Source organism: Coptis chinensis, chromosome 1 (assembly GCF_015680905.1).
Source record: "Coptis chinensis isolate HL-2020 chromosome 1, ASM1568090v1, whole genome shotgun sequence".
In the NCBI taxonomy this organism is placed as follows: Eukaryota; Viridiplantae; Streptophyta; class Magnoliopsida; order Ranunculales; family Ranunculaceae; genus Coptis; species Coptis chinensis.
The window spans coordinates 15,240,175-15,263,461 of NC_141456.1; the positions used below are offsets into that span (position 1 = coordinate 15,240,175).

At 36.9% G+C, this 23,287-nt stretch overlaps 2 protein-coding genes across 9 annotated transcripts; both read right to left on the reverse strand.

The window, feature by feature from the left end:
* Positions 1-6,157: 6,157 nt before the first annotated feature.
* Positions 6,158-8,474, reverse strand: CASP5 (casparian strip membrane protein 3). Its single transcript, XM_086593389.1, has 4 exons — positions 8,374-8,474; positions 7,103-7,407; positions 6,881-7,004; positions 6,158-6,547 (listed from the first exon to the last, which is right to left on the reverse strand). Exons 2-4 carry the CDS (start codon positions 7,324-7,326, stop codon positions 6,332-6,334), a joined length of 564 nt encoding a protein of 187 aa, XP_086449515.1. The 5' UTR covers positions 7,327-7,407; positions 8,374-8,474; the 3' UTR covers positions 6,158-6,331.
* Positions 8,005-22,483, reverse strand: LOC147522425 (glycerol-3-phosphate acyltransferase 9-like). Of its 8 annotated transcripts, none has more exons than XM_086593369.1 (14): positions 21,783-22,042; positions 21,629-21,686; positions 20,366-20,484; positions 19,263-19,418; positions 18,810-18,909; positions 13,465-13,560; positions 13,265-13,361; positions 12,016-12,103; positions 11,842-11,938; positions 10,606-10,691; positions 9,806-9,925; positions 9,512-9,610; positions 8,718-8,786; positions 8,005-8,474 (listed from the first exon to the last, which is right to left on the reverse strand). In XM_086593369.1, exons 1-13 carry the CDS (start codon positions 21,956-21,958, stop codon positions 8,741-8,743), a joined length of 1,338 nt encoding a protein of 445 aa, XP_086449495.1. In that variant the 5' UTR covers positions 21,959-22,042; the 3' UTR covers positions 8,005-8,474; positions 8,718-8,740. The 8 variants fall into 8 exon arrangements, with proteins under 8 accessions (XP_086449495.1, XP_086449511.1, XP_086449492.1 ...); XM_086593373.1 differs by lacking the exons at positions 8,005-8,474; positions 8,718-8,786 and adding an exon at positions 8,798-9,293 and having other exon boundaries at positions 21,783-21,903; positions 21,978-22,483; XM_086593385.1 differs by lacking the exons at positions 8,005-8,474; positions 19,263-19,418 and having other exon boundaries at positions 8,561-8,786; positions 21,783-21,903; positions 21,978-22,425.
* Positions 22,484-23,287: the final 804 nt, after the last annotated feature.

Sequence of the window (23,287 nt, forward strand, 5' to 3'; positions counted from 1 at the left end):
GTGAATTGGCTGTTACTATCACCTTTTCCGCTAGTTGGCGTGAGAGTAATGTCCACGTCCATATCCATGTCAACTGAAGGATCGACATGGACAGACGGCGGACCGCATGGAGGATTACTGACTTGTCGATTTTCTTGTTGCAAGGCTGTTAGGGTTGGTGCCGGCGGTTGTACGGCCTTTTGCGATGGCGGAGGCGATGGCGGTTGCGCTACTACAGTCGGATGTTGAGAATTGATCCTACCACTAGGATCAACTTGATTGTTCAATGGTTCTCGCATTGGCCGATTTGAATTTCGAGGGTTGCGAGTATTATTAGCAGGAGGAATATGTCGACTATTTGGTCCGATTCTTGTGCTTACCATCTTGATTGTTTCACGGATAATGAATTCTAAATTCCCCGACGGCGCCAATTATGTTTCGCAATAAACCGCTTCAACACAACGAGCAATGGTAAAGGACACACTAAGAAACAGAGGAATTTGATGTTGGGGAGATGAAACCAACCAAATAATGGCTGCCCTACGCACCCAAGATCTGTTCTCTAGGGATCAAGTTTCCACGTAGTTCCTTATGAAAAATAATGTGGTATTTATATAGGTAGAGTAGAGAGTCCTTGTAGCTCAAGTAATCTTGTTGCTTGAGTAATTGTGATAGAATATAACTCTTAACTGATAATTATCTATTTGATAAGAAATGAATCTGGACATAAATCAATGTACATTAGTGGCAAGCCATGTGGCTAAGGTTAAGTTCAGCCTTAGCCATATGAGTTAATGGGCATGTACATTGATCCATGATATTGCGAATTGGGCTTTAGCCATGTACATTAATTTTCTTGTTAGCTAGGGCTTCAATTGTATCATTCTCATGTATATATGAGATTTTTTAGATTGACTTTTTGTTTCATTATCATATGTATATATAGAGCACCAATGCAAATATATTTCTAATTAGTTTGTAATTCCAGTTGCCAAACGCAATCTAAAACAACTGTCAGCCTAAGGAATAATAATTAAACTAAATTCCAATCCCATCCCAGTATATTTTAGCAGTGAATCAAAGTCAAAACAAGGCAATCTTAGCGATATATATAGCTTGCAGTTGTTGGGAGATTTCATTAGGAAATCACATCTCAACCTAGTTACTTTCAATCCCAAATGACTTCAACTTGGAGATCACACCAGGAAAGTCGCTCACCCAAGACTTTGGTAGTTATCACAACAGACTCAACAAAGCAAAACCACTCATTTATCATCACAATTCATAGCAAACAATAAATATGGAAGTAAATGCAAAGAGATACAAAGATTTAAGGTGGTTTATTAAATGTTACCTATGTCCACACAAGAGCCGAGTTTCCTTTATAGTAAAGATTGGAGAGTTTACTTTATAATAAAGATTGGAGAGTTTGCAAGAGGTAACTAGAATCAAGAACAAGCAACCTTACTCAAACTCTAGCTCAATAGAGCTCCCACAATTCCCATGAAATGAATCTCTCAAAAGTTGTCTTAAAACCCTAATCTATTTCCTTTATATAGATACACATAAAAAAGGGTGAGAAAATGGGCTTTGGGCTGAAATATCGACAAACTGTCAAAATTCCAGAAAGGTGGAGCACGGGCGCGCCTTGGGCAAGGCAAAGGAAAGCATGTGCGTGCCTTCTTTGTTTCCAACTTCCAGTAATATGAGCACGTGCGCCCCTTGGGTCTAGCTGTAAAGAAGCGCGGGTGCGCCCTCTTCTCAAAATGAAAACATGCTAAAGATCGACAACATGGTCGGACACCGGAGCAAAGCTCGACGGTTCCATAACCTAACAATCTCCCACTTGGAACCTTCGAGATTCTACATGCCTATCACATCTTAATTGTAATAACTCAATCCAAATTCAATTTACTAATGAAACACTCGGCTCATCCATCATGGTCTTCAAGCAAGAAGACCCGACGAAGTTGAACACTTCAACTTCATCTTCACAACACCCCTACCATGACATAGACATGTCTCCGTGGTACTCCATGAATAACACAATATCCATTTCACCGCTTCCCAATGATGTTTGCCAAGGTTAGCCATAAACCTCCAAGCAACTCCTACTGCATGGGATATATCCGGGTGCGTGCAAACCATGTACCACCGCCTAGGAATTTGTTGGGAACCATGCAAGCTCTTTCTCAGTTTGCACACCATATTCTCTCTATCCTTCCATAGGAAACTCAACAATTGTCGCGTGTAAATCTCCTCAACATGGTCACAATGGAGGTGAGCAGTTTTCAAGTCTAACTGCTTAAGATTTAAACATTCCGCTACAACAATACTAAACACTGACTGAAAAGTATTTTGGGAGAATATCATTGCCAAATATTTCTTGGAACCATCATGTTCCTTCTTGACTCGATACACACATTTGCTTTGTAGAGTCATGTCCTTAGGTACTTTGGCCAACTCCCAAGTGACACTAAAGACAAGGGACTTCGTCTCATCATGCATAACAAGCTCCCACTCGCTAGCATCACCAACCTCCAATGCCGCATCATAGCAATGAGGTTCACCATCATCAGTAAATAAATAGGTGGAGGGAGGATACTTTATGCTCGGTACAATTTGCCTCGATAACCTTCTTAGTGTACGAGGTGGAGATGGACTTGGTGGCGTAGTCTCTTCACCCGAGTCACTACTATCATCATCTGACTGTGGAACTTCTACAACACCACGACTCATATCAGAGCCTTCCAACTCAACATACTCAGTGCCACTATCTGTAACCAACTCCACGGGTTGTGCTTTTTTTCTGTCCCTGTACAAAACTGTCTCTCTGAACAAGGCATCTTTGCTTCAAATAATTTTCCGGTTTTGGTCATCCCAAAAACGATAACCAAGATCATCAAGCTTACTCCTAGCTTGGTCACTAGTGTGCACATAGGACTCACACCCAAACACTCTCAAATGAGAAAGGTTCACATCCTTCCTGCTCCACATTTCCTCTGGAATCTTAAAATCCAAAGGTACTGATGGTCCTCGGTTGATCAGGTAAGTTGTTGTGCTAACACTCTCTGCCCAGAATTGCTCAGGCAAGCCTGCTAGTGTACGCATACACGTAGCCCTATATGTCAGTGTTATAATCATCCGCTTTGTGACCCCATTCTCCTAAAGTGTCCCTCGCAAAGTCTTTTCCATCTTGATGCCACTATTAGCACAATACTTCTCAAGACCTGGATCAACATACTCTCCACAATTATCGGATCTCAGCTTCTTCACTTTAAAGCATGTCTCATTCTCAACCATGGTCTTCCACGTCTTGAACACTTCCAATACCTCAGACTTGTGTCTCAAGAAATAGACTCACACCTTCCTAATATGGTCATCAATGAAAGTCACAAAATGTAACTTTCCGCCAAGTGAAGAGACATTAGCTGGCCCCCAGACATCTGTATGAATCAACTCAAGCTTCTTAGCTTTTAGAGTTCGACCCATCTCCTAAAAACTCACCCTTCTCTACTTTTCAAACATACAATTCTCGCAGAAGTCAAAGTCCGTCGACTCTAATGGGAGTTTACCAGTGGAGTGAAGGATTTGCATTCCTTTCCCACTCATGTGACCAAGTCTGTGATGCCAAACATTCGAATCCTCTTTGCCATTTGCCATAGCATTCCACACTCATGTGCGGTCATGTAGAGAGTACCATTCTTGTCGCCTTTAGCGACTATTAGAGAACCCTTAGAAACTTTCCAAGTATCCCTCGTGAAGATTATAACAAATCTTTCACTTGCCAATTGCCACACAAAAATCAAATTCTTACTCAAATCCGGAACGTCTCGAACATCCCTCAATAACCATGTCTTATCTGTCAACATGATACGGACATCACCTTTGCCAACAATGGCACAAGATTGGTCATCACCAAGAAAGACCTTTCTAAGGTCACCTTTGGTATAGTTCTCAAAGAACTCTCGATTTGAGGTCACATGGAATGATGCACCGGAATCTAAAACCCAAGACTCCTTATTATTCTCCATCGAACATATCAAAGCATCATCTTCCACTTCAACTACATTAGCTTCTTGATTCTTCTTGTAATTGTCATTCCTTGGTACTTGGCATTGGTTATTATAGTAGTCAGGAAAACCATAATTGTAACATATAATGATATTATCATCTCTAGGCTCATCTCTCGGGGCATGAGAGTTCATTCTCCCCCTTCTATTTCTCGGTCTACCACGACCCTTGTGCATATGCATCCCTTCGCTCTCGATACTCAAAGCCGAACCCAATGTCGAGGCTCCATCCGAACTCCTTCGAATTTCCTCCGCTAGTATCATACTAACCACATCATCGAATTTCAACTTATTTATTCCCGCCGAGCCACTAATAGCCACAACCGTATCCTTCCAACTTGGTGGCGTTTGTCCTATTATCGCCAACGCTCTCACTTCATCACTAAATGTAATCTCAACCGACTCCAATTGGTCTTTCGTTTGGTTGAATTTATTTAAGTGGTCCTTGAAGAAATCATTCTCCGACATTCTCATAGAGAAGAGCTTGGTAATCAAATTGATCTTGTTCGCGACCGAAGGTTGCTCATACATGCACATGAGAGACGTCGTCGTCTTCTCATTTTTAATATTGAAGGCAACCGACTTTGAGAGACTCAATCGAATTATCGTCAATGCTTTTCTATCTAGCAAATCCCATTTACTTTGATTGTAACTTGTTTGCTTCTCTTCCATCAAAGGTTCATACAAATCCTTTTGATAGAGTATACATTCAATTTGCATCTTCTAATAGCCGAAGTTTGTATCATCAAACTTCTCTATCTTGTAGTTTTCTTTATCAGTCGTCATGACTTCCAATAAACCAAAACAACGATGGAGAACCTCTCAAAAGAATTTCTACAAACACCTAGATTTCAATGCTAAAGGTGTAGTCTTTTCTTCAAACATCTTGTATCTATGATTCAACCTAACGCTCTGATACCACTTGTTGGGAGATTTCACTAAAAAGTCACACCTCAACCTAGTTACTTTCAATCCCAAATGACTTCAACTTGAAGATCACTCCAAGAAAGTCACTCACCCAAGACTTTGGTAGTTATCACAACAAACTCAATAAAGCAAAACCACTAATTTATCATTACAATTCATAGCAAACAATAAATATGGAAGTAAATGCAAACATACACAAAGATTTAAGGTGGTTCGGTAAATGTTACATACGTCCACACAAAAGCCAAGTTTTCTTTATAGTAAAGATTGAAGAGTTTACAAGAGATAACTAGAATCAAGAACAAGCAACCTCACTCAAACCCTAGCTCAATAAAGCTCCCACAATTCCCATGAAATTAGTCTCTCAAAAGTTGTCTCAAAACCCTAATCTATTTCCTTTATATAGATACACATAGAAAAGAGTGAGAAAATGGGCTTTGGGCCGAAATATCGACAAACTGTCAAAATTCCAAAAAGGTGGAGCCTTGGTTTGTAAGGCAAAGGAAAAGGAAAGCGGCGCGACCTTCTTCGCTTTCCAACTTCCAAGAAACATGAGCGTCGCCCGGAATTGGGTCCGTTTGAGAAGCGCTGCCTCTTCTTCGAAATGAAAACATGCTGAAGATCGACAACATGGTCGGACACCGGATCAAAACTCAACGGTTCCATAACCTAACAGCAGTAACAAATGTGCGAATATATACCTTGAGTCTCTCATTTTTGTTGATTATATATATAAGCATCGGCTTGAAACGCTGATGATGCTGTTCGAGTTGGAAGTCGTCGAGTAATTAGATGACGAGTAAGGGCTGTCCATGCCGCCATTGTTATAAGTAAGGCTTCGAGAGGAGACTTATAAATAAATTCATTCAGCATCCTAATCTTCTTTCCAATTATACCCTCAAGTCATATGTGAAACCAATTTTAACAAAAAAATTCCTAGAGGATGTTTTAGCCATTTCACTTATTATTATACTACCAAGTTTTTGGCGTCTTATTTATACCCCTAATTACTCTTCACCTTTAGCTTATAATCTCATTGATACTCGAGAAGTTTACTTTACACCCTAATCAATATCAGTAATTTTAACACAGAGGTCAACCAGAAGATCCATATATCTGCTTCTAGAACTGATCTTGAGTAGTAATTAAGATAATTTAACATATTGGATTGATGAGTAATAAAGATCGGAACAAATTCATTATGTAGAAGAATGGTCATAGAATATAGAATATTACAAAATATAAAGGTGCACACACGCAATAAAAATCACTAACACTTGCACACAAACACACAGATGCACTGCATCAACTTAAACACACATGATATGAAATACACAATCTGTCTCAGCAAATCAACGCCTAGAGATAGACACAGCTGATAACAAGACCAGGAGTATGATAATGACAATTCCAATAAAGGATCCAATCAATGAGCCAGAGATACGCTCGCAGAAGGAGTTGAACTGTTGGCAGATTGCAAACCAGTTAGCGCGAACATTCCCCTTGTGCGCTAGGTACACAATTGCGGCTGCTGCAGAAGCCCCAGCAGTGAGGAGAGCAAGCATTGCCTTCAACAGTAAATACACTTTGTAAGATCATTATTTAAATTTAACCAATTTTATTTTCGCCGTATCAACATAAAAGCTGTCCGTAAATACGACATGTAAGAGTGGAAAGTCCTTTGCAAAATCTCTTCTATATTCCAATCTGATAGATCCAAAGCAACTATAAACATTCAAAAGAATTTTCATACAGCATCTTTATTTGGAACTTAATATACATGAAGATATATGTATATTTTTTAGTCTGACTAGCCTAAACTCATATTCAAAATAACAAAATAAAGATGTTGAGAGCAAAATAGTTTGTCATTCATTGAATTACAAGTTAAACTACTCTACCGTGTCGAAGAAGATCAAGACCACCCTAGTGTTTCTTGATCCAGTCCTGACAATGTGATAGATGGATAAGAGAAGGGACAGAACAAGGTACGCGCTTACAACTGAATTTGCTACAACAAAGAACCTGTGAACAGAAAATAGAACAAATTAAATTGTTATAAAAATAGATAGCCTTGCATCTTATAATGATCGGATATACGAAGGGAAAATTAAACAACTTACGTGAAGGTAGGGAGGTCATTATATTCAGCCTTGAATCTAATGAACTGTGTGAAGAAGGGAAGGGTTTCATCAGTTGTTCCCATGGCAATAGCACTTCCTAACGTGCCCACAAGTGCACCCAGCCTTAGAATGAAGTCTAGTATAGATGCCCCTTTGTTCATGCCTCTTCTGTGGGATGAAACCTTTGAAGCCTCTCCAAGTTCCATTGCTCCTGCTGCCTTCATTTTCTTCTCGAAAAAATGGTATAGATGAACTTTGGAGCTTTTGGAGTTGTAAGTGAAGTATGTTTACGAAGAGCACTTGAGCTGATTGTGTGATTTAGAGTTCAGGTAAGACATGTATTTATACAAGTTCTGAATGAATAAGCAAATTTGGTTCTTATGAACATTGCATGTTCTTCGACAACCAATCACATTCCATATTAGGTTTGAAAATTGAAAGTCACTAGTAGGGTAGGACCCAAACCTATACATTAAGGCACTTATCATGATACATTGATACGTGCTGATCCTATGATAGTACTAACTACAGCTTGACTCCCGATGATATTTCTTTAGTTCCACCTGCTCTTACTTGCTCTTCTTCTTTTGTTTCTTTTAACCAAATATGCGCTTCCAACTCCAACTTGACTTTTCCGTAATTGGGTATAAGATTGTCTCTCTTCCCACTCCAACAGACTATAACTCCATTCCTACTACTAAAACTTCCATATTTAGAAACGATGGTCTTTAGTTGGCTAAGTACCTAAACTCAGTAATTGTAATAATGTTCTGGCCGGTTAACGCGGTTCCAGTTGGCACCTATCATATTTTATTACTGCGTTCGGGTTCTGGAATTCTATTGCCAAAGTAATAAGATAGGCTTGTATCCAAAGCCAGACCGTTATCAGTAAGACAATTATAGATAAACAAAACTTCCATCTACTTGAATCTGCTTCACTTCTACAGTTCTGCCACCAACCATCAGAGAAGATGGTTTTTCATGCCTTTGCTGAGACTTAAACAGAATATATATATTCAGTAATTAATACAAATATCATTTATTAGTTTGTTGCCTCTGAATTCCGGGCAAAATTACTTTTCAACGCAATTTCGTTTTCATTTTTGTGTAACCGGATTTCTGAAATTTTAGCCAGAATTTCATAGGTTTGGTCGGGGATTCTGACTTGTCAACGAATAAACCTACCCTGAAACTGGGGCAGACCAACTCACAACTCATTGGGGGTATCAACCAGTTAATATATTAGCAGTTCTAGAGTACGCAGGCTGCACCTGTATGCAAGTATGAGGGACCTTGATTGCAGTACTTCTTGGGGCAATACACACGCACCCCTGCCTGATGAGTAGCCTAGATTCTCGCGCACACCTCTCTCCTGTGCACAGTAAATTTTCTCTTAATTTAATACTTTTTTGGGATATTCATCATTACAGCCTACATTTTCCTAATACGTACACAGCATTGTACAAAAAAACAAAAACAAGAAGGAGACCAATTAAATAATACCTTGTCTCTTTTTTCTTAGTTTTGTATGTAATATACACTTTCGTATAGGGTGCTCTTCAAAAGTGATAAATTGAAATACACAAAAAATGAAAGAAAAATCTAAAGAACATACAAAGGCTAAAACCTATATATTCTTTAATCCTCCAGACGTCGAAGCACCAACTCAGCAAAGATCTGTTGCCTGAAAAGTACACAGCAAAACTGAATGTAGGGCTATGGTCCTAAATTAGGCAATTTTGAAGTTTCTAAATATGAAATAATACAAGGCTTTCATCACTCTGCCCCCCATCCTCCGAAAAACAAAAAATACTTTTCGTGACACAAATCACAAGCTGGATCAACTTGCATGGCTGAGACAGGCGAAGCAGGCAGAGTAATATAAAGATGTACAGCGTTATTTGCACATAACTAATTGGCATATAAGAACATCCTTGGTAAGCTTGACAAGAAATCAACCATTTATTAAATTAGTAAAACTAAGCATCACAAACTGACCAAGTGAACAAGAGTGTCCAAACAGAGAACAAGTTAGCAAAAAAAAAATGAAAAGGAATAAAGAAAAACCATGTTAAGATGCTAGAGTGAGACACAAGTACGTAACCCATACCCGCATTGCAAATTTCACTCTTTTAACAAGCAAAACGTCACACTCCTTGGTAAGCTTGACAAGAATATAAACCGTAATACCCTTAGGGAAAAGAAAAGGGAACTAATCAATAGGTGAGACCTCTCAAAAATTGCCCAAAAAGTCTAGACTCTAGAGGGGGACACATCTGATTCAAGCATTGCAAAACTCACTTTTTCACAAGTAAAAGATCACATGAAAGTAATCTACTGATCACTAGACAATAATGTTTTGGACGTGACCTAAATCAAAAACAAAAGTAGAGGTATTGTAGAGCTTACTTCTGCTCAGTATGCTTTGGACTAGGGCGGGAGTGTTTCAGATAACCGTCCCATGGAACCATCTTCAGACCTGCCCGAGCAGAAATCAAGCCCCTAACTCTGCAAAGCAAGCAGCCAATCATGTGTAAGCTCATCCCACTTATTTTCTTTCTATCAATATAAGACTCGTCCAGTTATTCATGTGTTGTCTCGATTTTTCTTTTCATTTTTTCTTTTAGCTTTTCCAGATATCCCCAAGTTATAAATACTAACAAAAAAAAATCAATAATTACATGCCAATAACACAAATCATACCTCTCTGCAAATTCTATAGGTGTTTCTCCAGGTGTCAGATTTTGTGGTTCCAAGTACCATACATCACAAACAACAGCCCATGATGTCATGAGGCGCAATAAATGCTTTGCAAATGATTGTCTGCAAAACAAGAAATTTTTTGTTAAAGGAGTGCACAAAAGAAAATAAAGTGTGACCTACACACAACAAAAGAGTACAAACAAAAACAACATAAGACAACATTACATCAGCAAATGTACTACAATTGCCCACCAACGTCCATCTGAATACAAAGGTCCCAAAATGTGTGTTCCTAAATTCCTCCCAAATCACCGCCCAATGAGAAACAAGTCCCTTATTTGAGGTTACTACCTCCTCAATGAACAAGTCTCTAATCTCAAAAATCCTCTAGTTTCTCCCCAACAACAAGCCCCATATGGAAATCAATACAATGCTCCATGGTTGCAACCCTTGGGAGAATGGACCCTGAACGCCCAGGATGCTAGAAGTTCTTTCACATACCAAATGACCGTAGACTGCTGGACAAAAGTAACACCAAACATACCAACAATACACACAGTGCCTATTTCCAAACTTTCTAACTTCAAAGTCACGTGAAAAGACTAAATCGATTTACATATAATGCAAAAAGTAAAAAGTGGTGACTAAATATAAGACACCCTCTTACTCAAATGTGTATGTAAGTACCACTCAAGCTAACAGAGAAGTGACAATAGGCTTATAGTAAATAAATTAAAATATAAACTTATAAAACAAATATAAAAAGATGGTGTCCTCCAACTCTTTAAGTAGATAATTACTGCCTACTGTTCCAGAAAGCATCCACGAAAATCTTGTTATACTTTATTGCAATTGGGCAAACTGGGCAGCCAAGTTCAAACGCTCCCTGAACAAAGAAAAGATAAAACAAAAGTTGAAGGATGGAAATAAGCAATTCATTTTATTGATAAAAAAAATAGAATAAAAACAGGGGTGGAAATATGCAATTACTGGGGGAGAATCAAAATAAATCGCATAATGAGCAGACATGATAAGTCCAGGAATTGTTCATGACCTAACAAATTTTACTATCTAAGACTTTTGACAGGCACGAGTAGTTATATGAAACTAAAATAATAAATTACGAAAATGAAAATGAAAAAGAAAAAATGAAAATTGTACTATTATACAGAGACAACTGATTTGGCTACAGAGCAACTTCGCTGATTTTTAATGATGATAGTTAAGTCTTCTTCTTTTTCCTTTTTTCTTATCGGAAAAATTCACTAAGTATTTATAATAGAAAAAAGAATACAAGATTACAATCGTTAAGGGTATAAGTAGCAAGAAACTACTCGGCCACACTCAAGCTCCTCAAAGACCCAAGTTACAATAGATCCCTCATCTTACAAGCTCACCCAATTGCACATAAAATCCCAACCTTTACACCCTTAAAGAACAGACTAGCACATGATGATAATGTCATTAAACTAAAGGTTTTAAAAATAGTCTCGGGCGGATGTTCAAAGGATAAGTAAACTATTTTCAACAATTTCTAACCACATTACCTATGCAGTTAAAGGCAAAGGTGATAACTAGGCGCTGGAGGTGAGCCTAGGCGATCGGCCTAGCCTCCCTAGGCACTTCTAGGAATGAGCCTAGAGCCCATCAATGGACCTAGACGGGGCTAGGCAAGCCTTTGACTGCACAGCACATTACAGAGTCAGTTTCAATAAATGGAGGTCCCAATATAAACTGATCTTTGTAGTGGCAATCACCCCCTCCCCCCTCATGCAGTGTGGTCACTAAAGGTGTTGAATGCTAAATGTTTCAAGTAGGAGATAGAGATAGCAGTCTCTCCTAACCATTAAGAACTTTGTAACACAGTATGACTAGGTAGGGAACAACACATTCAATCGAAGCCCAGTGTCGGGAAAGAATTGGAATTTCTTCTTCCATATAGAGATACGAATGGGAACAATTCCAAAGCTCAAGTGCCTACACGCTCTCTTCGAAAACAAAATTCTTAAACAAAGAAAAAGACAAAAGAGAGAAACCTTCTTGAACATGACTGTATAGTGGTTATTTACGCAAGTTCCTTCTGGGAATATAAGAAGGGGATTGTTGTCAGCTCCTTGAATGTGTTCTCTTAACCTGCAAAATATAAAGTTGATTTATTAACAACATGCAACTTAGTACATCATTGAATACTCAAAGAACACATTCCTCACTTTCTTGCTAAATTTTCGCGGTCCATTGCATCTGAGCGGTTGAACCAAAAACCACCAACACTCTCCAAAATTATATTTTGCAGTAGTCCTGCAGATTGTATTGACAAAAAAAAAAGACATAAAAAAAAAAAAAATGAATTGTTTCTTGTGTTTCATATGTCAATATCCTACTAAGCCTCAACCTAAGGTTTGTTATGGAGCCAAATCCATATGCAATCTTGGTGCTATGAGGCAACATGGAAAATTTGGTAAACATTGACCATAAATTATTATTTCTTTGATTCCCTTTTGGCCACAATCCTGTATACTTTGAGAAAAGATAGGTAGTGCATTATAGTGATAGGTGCCAAACCCCTTTGGTCCCCTTCAAAAACCCCTAATTTTGAGAATCCCCTAATTTTGGTTATCTATTGATGCTCGTCCGATGGAAGAAATGAACCACATATGTTGCACTCTTTAGGAGTCATCCAAGACATCTGATGTATTCGTCGGCAGAAGCAACAACGATAATAAACACCAATTAGATTTAATAAATCAAACACCTAAAACTAGGGCTTAAACCTTCAAATTGAAGAACAATTCTCTTAGAATAAATATTCAATAAAAACTATCTAACAATTAACAATGCAGCCTAGATTCCTTTAAGTAATAAATCATATTCCTAATTCTATTTGGATTCCAAAATAGAAACTACTAAATAACCTAGTTCTAAAACAAATAGGAAACTCTAATAACCTATTACTAACTTCATTAAAATACTAGTTAAATAATCTTCCATGCTCCTTCATCAAAATTATTGTTGCTTTAAGTGAACGATATTTATTTGGTCTTCAACTTCTTCGTCTAGGAGAGGAAGAACTTTATATATATACAGTCACTCTCTAAAAAGTAGCTACTTAAGTTAACTTAAAATAAGTATGTAAGTAAAACTTCACCTAGAAAATGAATTCAAATCTATTTTTTTGTGGATATAATATACTCAACATTAAGATCATCTCTACAAAATTTCAGCTCATTTGGAAACCTCTAATATTGGCAAAAAATAATTGCAAAAGCTCGACATTTTTAGACCGTTAGATTTCTTTTCAAAAATGATAACAATTTTTATCTATGTTAGAAATTTCTAAATGAGTTGAAATTTTGTAGAGATGATATATATAAAGTTGGGCTCCAAAGTTTTATCCCTCTTCGGTTTCCTTATTCATAATGGGGAGAAAAAAAACGTAGGCCATGACGTTGGATAGCTTACCAACCAATCCAGGATGCTTTTGCATTATAACAGCAAAAGCAGTCATTTGTTCCAAGACAATAAAATCAATCATAGACGTGTGATTGGCCACAAAAACCTGTTTAGATTTGGACAAAACAATTAAAAGAATAAGGAATGTCAAGAGTTTTGTGCTGATAGATAAATCTCATAAAAAAATAAATGAATTATGGTTTAGAGACCTGCTTGGGTCGCATGCTAGGGCGAGGTCCATGATATTTGACAACCCCAGTCCACGAGGCAACAAAGAAGCTGCATATTAACTCCCCCAAGTATCTCTAAAAAAAACATAACACAACAAAGAGGTTATACATTTCCTCAAAAAAGTGTTAAAGGTTAACAAAAGTAAGAAAGTAAATGTTATTTCATGCTTTCATGATGCGTAACCCACCAGGTATAGCGGTTTTGCTCGACGCTACTTTTCTTCACTTAATCTCAATGACGATAATTAAAAAGTTTACAAATACATTTTATGTAGTTCGACACACATGGTTTAGACTTTAGATACAGAGTAATATATTGAGACTATAGAATAACAAAAATATATCTTGCAAGCAGGGGCGGACCCAAGAGAGGGCTACACCAAGCTTTAGCCCGGGGTTTGTTTGGGTAAAAAAAAAATTAATATGTATCTAAATCTAAAGCCCAACCCAGTTGCCCAAAAGTTTCTCTTGAAGTCTAACAACTAAGCGATAAACAAAAGAACCCGGTGATCTATTGAACAAAAATACAGACGATAAACAAAAAAACAACCCGGCGATATCTCTTGAAGTCTTGATTCTTCATTCCTCACTAACAACTCTAATTGCCTAATTCTAATCCACGTTCTTCACTCATTCTACTATTCATTCTCCTCGGGTAATTTATTATATATGTTAGTTTTTTTTCTTTTCTTTTCCTTTGTTCTTTAAAATATGAAATGTTGATGGTTAATAGGTTTTTCTTTTCCTTTGTTTTTTATTTTAATGTTTCAGACGTCTAAAATGTCAAAAGGAGTGACGAAAGATAGATTCATTCTTTAAACCAAAAGAAACCGAGACATCCAATGTTACTAGAACTATTGAAAAGGATGATCAAGGCCGTTCAAAGCTCCAAAGAGTTGAGCCCATTGAACAATTTCATCCCAATCCTTAAGGGATTGAACCCATTAAACAAGTTTGTCCCAACTTTCAAGGGAATGAATCTAGCAAAACCGGTGTTACTAGTCCTTTGGTACGTGATCCGGGGTTACGCCGTCAAATAAGTGAATATCCTATTAATCAGGGTGACGAGATCCGACGAGCTTATGTCACATTGGGGCCAATTCATTCTAGACTCGACGAATATCCGCCCACCATTAATGGAAAACAAAACCGGTATTTTAATAGTCATTGGTTTAACGATTTTCCTTGGCTAGAATATTCTGAAGAAAAAGATGGTGTTTTCTGTTTTCCTTGCTTTGTCTTTAGTTCTAGACATTATAATTTTGTTGTTAATGGATTTCAAAGTTGGAAAAGAGTTCATTGTGGAGTTAAGTGTGCATTTTTGCAACATGTTGGAGGCCCTTGTTCCGCTCATATGTCTACTATAGCTGCTTGTGAGGATCTAGTGAATTCATCTCCGCATATTGGTAATCTTTTAAATGCCCAATACAAACAGGAGATAGTGAAGAATAGGTTTATGTTGAAAACTATTTTACGGACTCTCTGATGGCTTGTATTACAAGGTTGTGCACTTAGAGGACATGATGAATCAATCAAATCAAGTAATCATAGAAACTTTCTTCAATTTATTGAGTTCTTAGCTGAATTAGATCCTGATATTGATCGTGTTTTAGATAATGCTTCCAAAAACCACATATACTTCTCCGAATATTCAAAAAGAGCTTTTGAATATTATTAGTGATCATGTGAGGGGTAAGATTCGCGAGGTTAGAGATACTAAGTTTTGCATTCTTGTTGATGAATCACAAGATATTTCAAATAAAGAACAAATGGCTCTTGTATTAAGATTTGTCGACTATGATGGTTTTGTACGTGAACGGTTTTTAGATGTTGTCTGCATTGATGACACTTGTTTACAAATTCTCAAGAATGAAATATGTGATATTCTTGTTCGGAACAATCTCTTAATCTCTTTGTGGATGATATGAGGGGTCAAGGGTATGATGGTGCAAGCAACATGCGGGGTGTTTAGAATGGATTGCAAGCTTTATTTCTTAGGGAGTGCTCTAGTGCGTATTACGTGCATTGTTTCTCTCATCGTTTACAATTAGCATTGGTTGCAGCTGCTAAAGATATATAAGATATTTTGTTGTTTTTTTCAAAGTTGGCCACAATTGTCAATTATTTTAAGGCTTCTCCTAAGCGCCAAACTGAGTTATTAGTTGTTCAAGTCGAAGAAATTCAAAAATTAATTGATTGTGATGAACTGGAGACAGGAAGGGGGGAGAACCGATTACGACATTGCAGAGAGCTAGGTCTACTAGTTGGAGCTCCCGTTTTCAATCTGTAAAAAGTTTGATAGTTCATTTAGTGCACTTTCTCGTGTTCTTGAGAACAACACAAAAAACGGATCAACTAATTCTAATCGGGGGGGAGCTAAGGGTGCTCTTATTGCACTTAGATCGTTTGAGTTTATTTTCATGTTACATTTGCTACGTAAGACTATGGGAATCACTGACATATTTTGCAAAGCTTTGTAAGATTAATCTCAAAACATTATTAATATTATGCATCTAGTCTCCACCACAAAAGTACTCCTTCAAAACCTGAGAGACGATGGTTAAAGCACTTTTTTTTGTAAAGTTGACTTGTTTTGCAAGAAGAATAACATTGATATGCCTGATATGGATACACGCTATACGATGGGCACGGGTCGTTCTTGTCAGCAACATAATTGCATAACGTTTGAGCATCGGTATCGCGTTGATATATATAACAGTGTCATAGATTTTCAATTAATAGAGTTGAAAAGTAAATTCACAGAGGAAACAATAGAGTTTTTTACTCTTAGCTTTGCTTTGACCCCTAAAGATGCTTTCAAATCATTTAGGATTGATGATATTTGCAGTCTTGCTGAGAGATTTTACTTTCAAGATTTCAATGATCAAGAGATACTTATATTGATAACTCAACTGCAGCATTATGAGATTGATGTTTGTCGTAATTTGGTTTTCTATAATATGTCCACAATGTCTGAGCTATGTAGAAGATTAGTTGAAACTAGAAAGTCGAAGTCCTACCACTTGATTGATAGATTGGTTCATCTTGTACTTACTCTTCCCATATCTACAGCAACTACAAAAATGGCATTCTCAACCATGAAAATTATCAAAACACAGCTTCGAAACAAGATGGAGGATGAGTTTCTTGCAGATTCAATGGTCATCTACATTGAAAGAGATTTTGCTAATAATAATGATCTAGATTTGGTAATAGATGATTTTGATGCCCGCAAGACCCATAAAATACCGTTTAAGTAGTTTTGCTTTTTAAATAGATTTGTAGTCGAACTTGACCAGATATTTTGATCTATGATACACAGATACATCACTTTTGTCATAATACCGGATTGACACCGGTACGATACCGATGCGGGTACGGAATACAGCACTGATACGGCTAAGTTAACTGAAATCTTTAAAAAAAAAGGCGGAGGAAAGAAGAGGAAGAAGATTAGAAGATGTTCTCAAGAAGAGGAAGAAGATCTGCAAAGAAGAGATCTAGATCTAAGAAGTGACCTAGATCTGTTGCTTTTACTTACCTTTTTTGTTTCTGTCAATGGTGGAGAGATCTAGATCTAAGCCGATAATGGGAGAGAGACTATTGACTATTTCGTGGTCTACCAAAAGATCACGTGATCTAGATCTGTACATTTCGTGACTATTGACTATTTCGTGATCTAGATCTGTACATGCGTGTTGCACACATCATTCTTCTTAATAAACACGTGACTACATACATAATGGCATATGAGCCACTTGTTTTAGTCAACCCTTGAAGCCCATTACAAATAACTAAAGCCTGTACCACAAAACTAGCCCATTACAAAAAAGATCTAAGGCTTGTAACACATATGTTGCCCATTAATAATGTTTTTCACGCCCCATTTAAATGTCTTTCTATAAAAACAGATTGTCCATTATTAAAAAAGAACATATAATTGTTTTATTTTTTATTATAAAATAAAATTAATAACATAAAATAGTCGTACCCAATGTCGTCCCCGTATCCTAAAATTTTAAAAATCCCGTATCGTACCCCGTACCGGTGTCCCTGTATCAATATATGTACCCGTATCCGTGCATTATAGATTTTGATGAATTAGTATATATATTTGACTACTTGTGAATTCTGGTGTTTCAGTTGTTTCTTTGGAATGTGTCTATTATTTTTTTTGTTTAAGACTCTGACTATCGTTGTTTAGCCTGGGGAGAGTTGAAATGCTGGGTCCGCCCCTGCTTGCAAGTCTTGTTGCTTTCCTGGTGAGGTTGGATAATGTTCCTATTGTGAAACCAAGTTGAGATTGTGGACTCTGGGTTTTGAGGAGCATAGTTCCTTTTGTGATTAAGTGGAGCCTTTGGTTGGAGTGAAACCAGTGATAATGGAGAAAACAGGAACAATTTGTCACCTGTTGAGGAGGTAAATATTTCAATCAAAGACCCAATCTTTCTTTGGTCGAAGATAAAGGAGGAATGTAGAGATACACCATTTGAGAGTTTTGTATTCTGGGCATTTTGTTGGAGTTAATTGGACCAATTCAAGGCAAGGTGACACTGTGACAGAGTTTGATAAGATCTCCCTGTCAACCGAAGGATCTCTTTTTTGACTGGTCAAGTTGCGGGAAATGTTGCAACCTCCATGAATATTTTGTATTTCTTTTGGGTATCCATTGTGAATTCATATGTGGGGTGATTAACACCAGCAGTTCAACTGAGGGTTTTCCTTTTATATAATACTAATCTATGTCCATGCATTTGTAGGCCTTCTCGTCATACTTTATTTATTTGATTTTAATAAAGTGCCTACTTTCCTGTTCAAAAACATAATATATATAAGAAATATGTTGTCTTTGAAAATTACAACAAACTGAAAAGGAATTTTTTTTACCAAAAGTTGGACATATTTCAATTTTAATACTAGTTTTCATAGTTTGAAGTTTTTTGACATATTTCATGTCAGTTTCTTAGAAAAACAAACAAAAAAAAAAAAAAAAAAAATAAGAAAACAATAAAAAAAAATCTAGTCTATGCTAAGCACTATACTCTGATACTCATATCCAATACTTAAAACCCACATACAACATGAAACATGCCAATCTCATTCTAAGGAAAAAGAACAACATTATAGCTCGCAGACTTTTCGGGAGTTTTGGCATTTCAAGTACAAGCAGATCGGAAAATGTGTATCTGCATGCATGCACTCATACATTTCATCCAAATAAAGGTCCATACCAACCTACCTACCTAAACATATTGAAAGGAATCAAATAAATAAAAAATAGAAGGTGCCCAACTGGACAAATTAGAGAAATTAACAAATCATACCTCCAACTTTCTTCTCCACTTATCATTCCCTTTCAACAGGAATTGGACTAGAATAAAGAAGACAAAAAATACTATCCATCCTATTATCAGTACCAGCAACCTGCAAATTCAAAGGGCAATAAGCCAACAGTTTTAGGATCGGGTCGAAAATATCAGTATAGAATCTTCCCAGAAGCCAACATATTTCACCTATAAATATGTATCATGAAAAATATAGACAAAAATATCCAAAGTCAAGGCGAATCTAAACAAAAGGACATAATATCACTCGATATAAGGAGTATCAGTATAGAGTTCTCGATATATATACATACCACTATCAACTAACTGACCCAAACTCTAACTGATAAAAATCCACAGAAAAATTGAACAATCAACTTCACCTTCACTAGTCAGAAATTGCCAAGGGAGACTAACTACACAAGAATTTAAACAATCTAAACAATCAATTACCCTACAGCGATCAAGGAACTTTCATCAGTGGAAAATAACGAGAATATGACGAGTCCATGAACGCAACCACCAAACCAGGCACGCCACAATTTCCTGCTCACCGTTTCTAGCATACAACCCTCACCAACCAACAACTTCAGGTTACAACGTTCAGACCTGTGTATCAATTGTCATTCTTTATTTTAGGTGCCTATCTTTTCAGACAATAGATCAAAAGCCAATCCAAATAGAATGTTAATTGTGTTTTTACCTGAACCTTGTTATGTTACAAAAATGTCAGTATCATAGAACTTTATTCATGGATTTTCTTTCTCTTTTCCTTTAAGCTTCTTCTAGACTTTTCATTGAATAATCCATATAGAAGTCATCGACCCAGGATATTAATACAACAATAACAATGTTAGTCGAGTGAGTAGAGAGAACGTTTATGGGCCTAGCTTGGGTGGCCAGAATGTCACTTGAGACCAAATGTTCGTCTGACTGTCTTGGTTTTCCTCTTCACACTCTCGTCTCTTCGCCAAACTCAAAACAAACTCTCTTTCTCCTCAATAACGCCTCTCTCTCTTTCTCTCCGCTCACGCCACAGTGCTATGCAGTTATTCTCGTACTAACAACAGCATTGGTCAGGGTAGATAGCCAGCATACTCTAGTCCATTGCCTTTCTCTAAGTGGGTCTATTATTCTTTCTAACATAAGTCAGGGGCATCTTGGGAGTGTCTAGGCTCATTGAATGAGCTAAACGAGAGTTCACACCTCAAAGACAAGGAGATTGTGGAGCTTTTTTCTTTAAGTTGAATAAACTTCATTAATAAAGAAAAGTAGGATGAAGGGGTGCAAGTACAGAAATCGAAGAGAAATATAACCACACGAGCCCAATCAAGAAAGACTGACCACGTTATGTGGAGCCTTATTCCTTTTTCTATAATCTGGAAATTTAGGCTCAACAGAAAGAGGACGCTCAACAGAAAGAGGAGACCTTTTGAGGTGAAGACTTTGGATAAGGATATACAAAGTCCATAAACTTAAACAAGAATTATCTGTTTAAAAATACTCTATTCCAGGAGCGAGGCCAATTTTAGTTCCAAAAATAAATTTGATCTCACCTTGCAGGAAATAGGATTACATATCTAACCACCACGCCAAAACACCATAAGGGAAACAAGTACACATTCCAATTCCAACGTTCTGGAGGATTTGATTTGAAACAACGAGTAAAAGAATCCTGCATAATAGCAAAATAAGGATAAAGTAAAATATGAGTCTTTGGCCTTGAACAATGAACGGTTTAATAGATAACAAATTACAGAGCATGATAGAGAAACCAGGAAAATTAATTTAGAGGCAATGCATATAGTACAAATTAAGTAGGATGGATAATTGATGAAGGTGATATCTACAACAAGAAACTTCTAGGTGGCACGGAAACGGTGAAACAGAATAAGATAGTGTTAACAGGTGGATAAGGGCTTAAATGGTTTTCTGTTTTGGATCTTTCTGACTTGCATCACTATTTTCACCTTGTGCATGTCGTCATCGCCACTTCTTTTTGGAAGTTCAGTCACGAATTTTTCAAAACGTACTCATATAAAGCAATATAGGGGTGACACATAGTGATGCTAGTCAGTATTTTGTGAAGTTTCTAAACAACGAACTGTCAAAAATGGTTACTAAAACTAATTTTTCAGAAAGTGGTGATGAAACACAATCAAAGGTTAAAAGTATTATTGCTATTACAAGATCCCCTTTTTTTGGTTTAAAGAAGGATCACTTCCCAAGTATGATAGTTTTGATGTTTGTTGTGGTGATGCTGCTTCTTTATCCTCTTCTTTTCTTTCCAGATGTTATGTGGGGGGACGTCGGATAGTGTGGAACTTGGGATGAGATCTTATGTTTGGGTGAAAGGCCCCATTCTACTGAGACTTAGGTTGTGTTCCACTTTCTATTCTTCTGCTAGAAAAAGAGGTGAATGTCAGTAAGGGATGCTAGAAAGTTTCATAAGAGGTGTTTGGGAAAATGTCTAATCGGGAAAGGAACCAAGATCGAGGGGGCTATGGAAGAGGTAATGATTAATGACTACAAATTCTTAGACTTGTCTCTTTTACATACTGACACCATCTCAAAAGTCCTTCCCTTCCTTCTATCTCTATTGGAGCTTGAACCTTCTCGTTGTTCAATACATTCCATCAAAAGTGCTTGCTTACAACATTTCTCGTCATAGTATATCTCTAACGAACAAAAATATTCACTACAATGACGCAAAACCTTCAAGCAATAAACTACACTTGTTCCACAAATCAAATTCAACATCAATATTAATACTTCTAAACCCAAAAGAAGGAATAATAATGTAATTACTTCGTACTTACATCAATAATAGCACCAGCAGCCTCAGTTAATGCAGGTGAAATATCGAGCAAATCGCGCCTACACAAGTACACATGCATGCATGCATGCACACACACCTTTTTCATTATAAAAAAAATAATAATAATTTTAAAAAAAAAAAAGCTAGGAACTTACAAGAAAAGCTTCTGATGAGTCCTGTGGATAGAATCAGTAGCTAGATATTCTTCTATGTTTGGTTGATCTAATAAGTCCATATTCTCAATATTATTTTCCTGATCACTAGTCAACTTTATCACTTCACATAAATGAAAACAAATATTACTAAACATAAAACAACTTTCATCTTTCATCTTTCATCAATATATCTACCTTTTCGCGCTTCTTCTCACTTTTATTTATGCCTAAAATTGGACTTCTATTTGTTTTACAATTGGTTTCACACTTTGACTTTATGATTACCCGGAAAGGAAAAAACACGTGGCAACTTTACAGCGATATGCATTGACTTTTTGCTAATTCCAATGCCCGAAAATTACCGGCTTATTTACTAAACCGTTTTTGCTGCCAGGCGTATCGGAAACCAACAACTCTTCATCGTTGTTTATATTTCTTCTCACAAACACGTACTGGCTCGAATTGTATTGTCTATTTTATTTTTCGCACTGGTTTTGCGTTTGGGGATTATGGCTTCCTTCCATTTCAAAAACCCAATTTGGAGGAGGTCCAGTTCTTGTTGTTACGTCTTATCCAAAGGAACTCAGTATTAGACTCGTTATTTTTATTACAAACTTGAAATAAAACTAAATATGGCGAATCTAAGATTGTCACTCAAGGGACTGCAACAATTAACATACACTAGTATTTTTTTTTCGACCGAAAAATTAGGTGTGCTGCAGCACACCCGTGCCCCCTAGATTCTCCCCTGAATCCAAATAAGATTATGGCTTACTTGGTGAGCTTACTTGGTGAACCAAAATCGCCATTTAAGAAAAACAAAATGACTGTTCTAAACACTTTATATATTTTTAGTATGTGTAATATATATCTGCAACACATGTATGAAAGTATGTCCATTGTGAAGAGGAAACTAGAGATGCCATGTTGCATAATGAGTGATTTTCATGCTTTATATTTGGGGATTATGCACGTTCCATTTCAAAACCCAATTTGGAGGACTCCAGTTCTTGTGAGTCGTGAATACCAAAGGAACTCACATTACAGTTATTTTTATTACAAATCAACAGGCAACGATCAGGGATTGGCTCTGAGGGACTGCAACAATTAACATACACTAGTAGGGCCGACCGAAAAATTGGTTAAATTTTGCCCCTAGATTCTCCCCTGAATCCAAATATTATACTTGGTGATTTTATTGGTGAACCAAAATCGCCATTTAAAAAAAAACAAAATTGTTTAAACACTTCATATATTTTTTAGTATGTGTAATATATATCTGCAACATGTATGAAAGTATGTCCATTGTGAAGAAAACTAGAGATGCCATTTGCATTTTTTTTTTCATGCTAATATAGACTTATTTTAATAAATTTGCCTTGGGCCCCTCAAAGTTCAGAGCCGGCCCTGGCAACGATCTACGTTGGTCCTTACTACATATTTATTTGTCTATGTGCTCTGGCAAAAGTTATAAATTCGAAAAGGATAATAAGGGAGAAATTATA

Coding starts and splice junctions, on each gene's coding strand:
- CASP5 (XM_086593389.1), bottom strand. CDS start 7,326: ATGAAGGCAGCAGGAGCAATGGAACTTGGAGAGGCTTCAAAGGTTTCA. Junction 7,005..7,102: donor AATGACCTCCCTACCTTCAC/GTAAGTTGTTTA, acceptor TTCTGTTCACAG/GTTCTTTGTTGTAGCAAATT. Junction 6,548..6,880: donor TCTTGATCTTCTTCGACACG/GTAGAGTAGTTT, acceptor TTACTGTTGAAG/GCAATGCTTGCTCTCCTCAC.
- LOC147522425 (XM_086593361.1), bottom strand. CDS start 21,958: ATGAAAGATGAAAGTTGTTTTATGTTTAGTAATATTTGTTTTCATTTA. Junction 13,362..13,464: donor CTAGCATGCGACCCAAGCAG/GTCTCTAAACCA, acceptor AAATCTAAACAG/GTTTTTGTGGCCAATCACAC. Junction 9,926..10,605: donor GCTTTCTGGAACAGTAGGCA/GTAATTATCTAC, acceptor CTTGTTTTGCAG/ACAATCATTTGCAAAGCATT.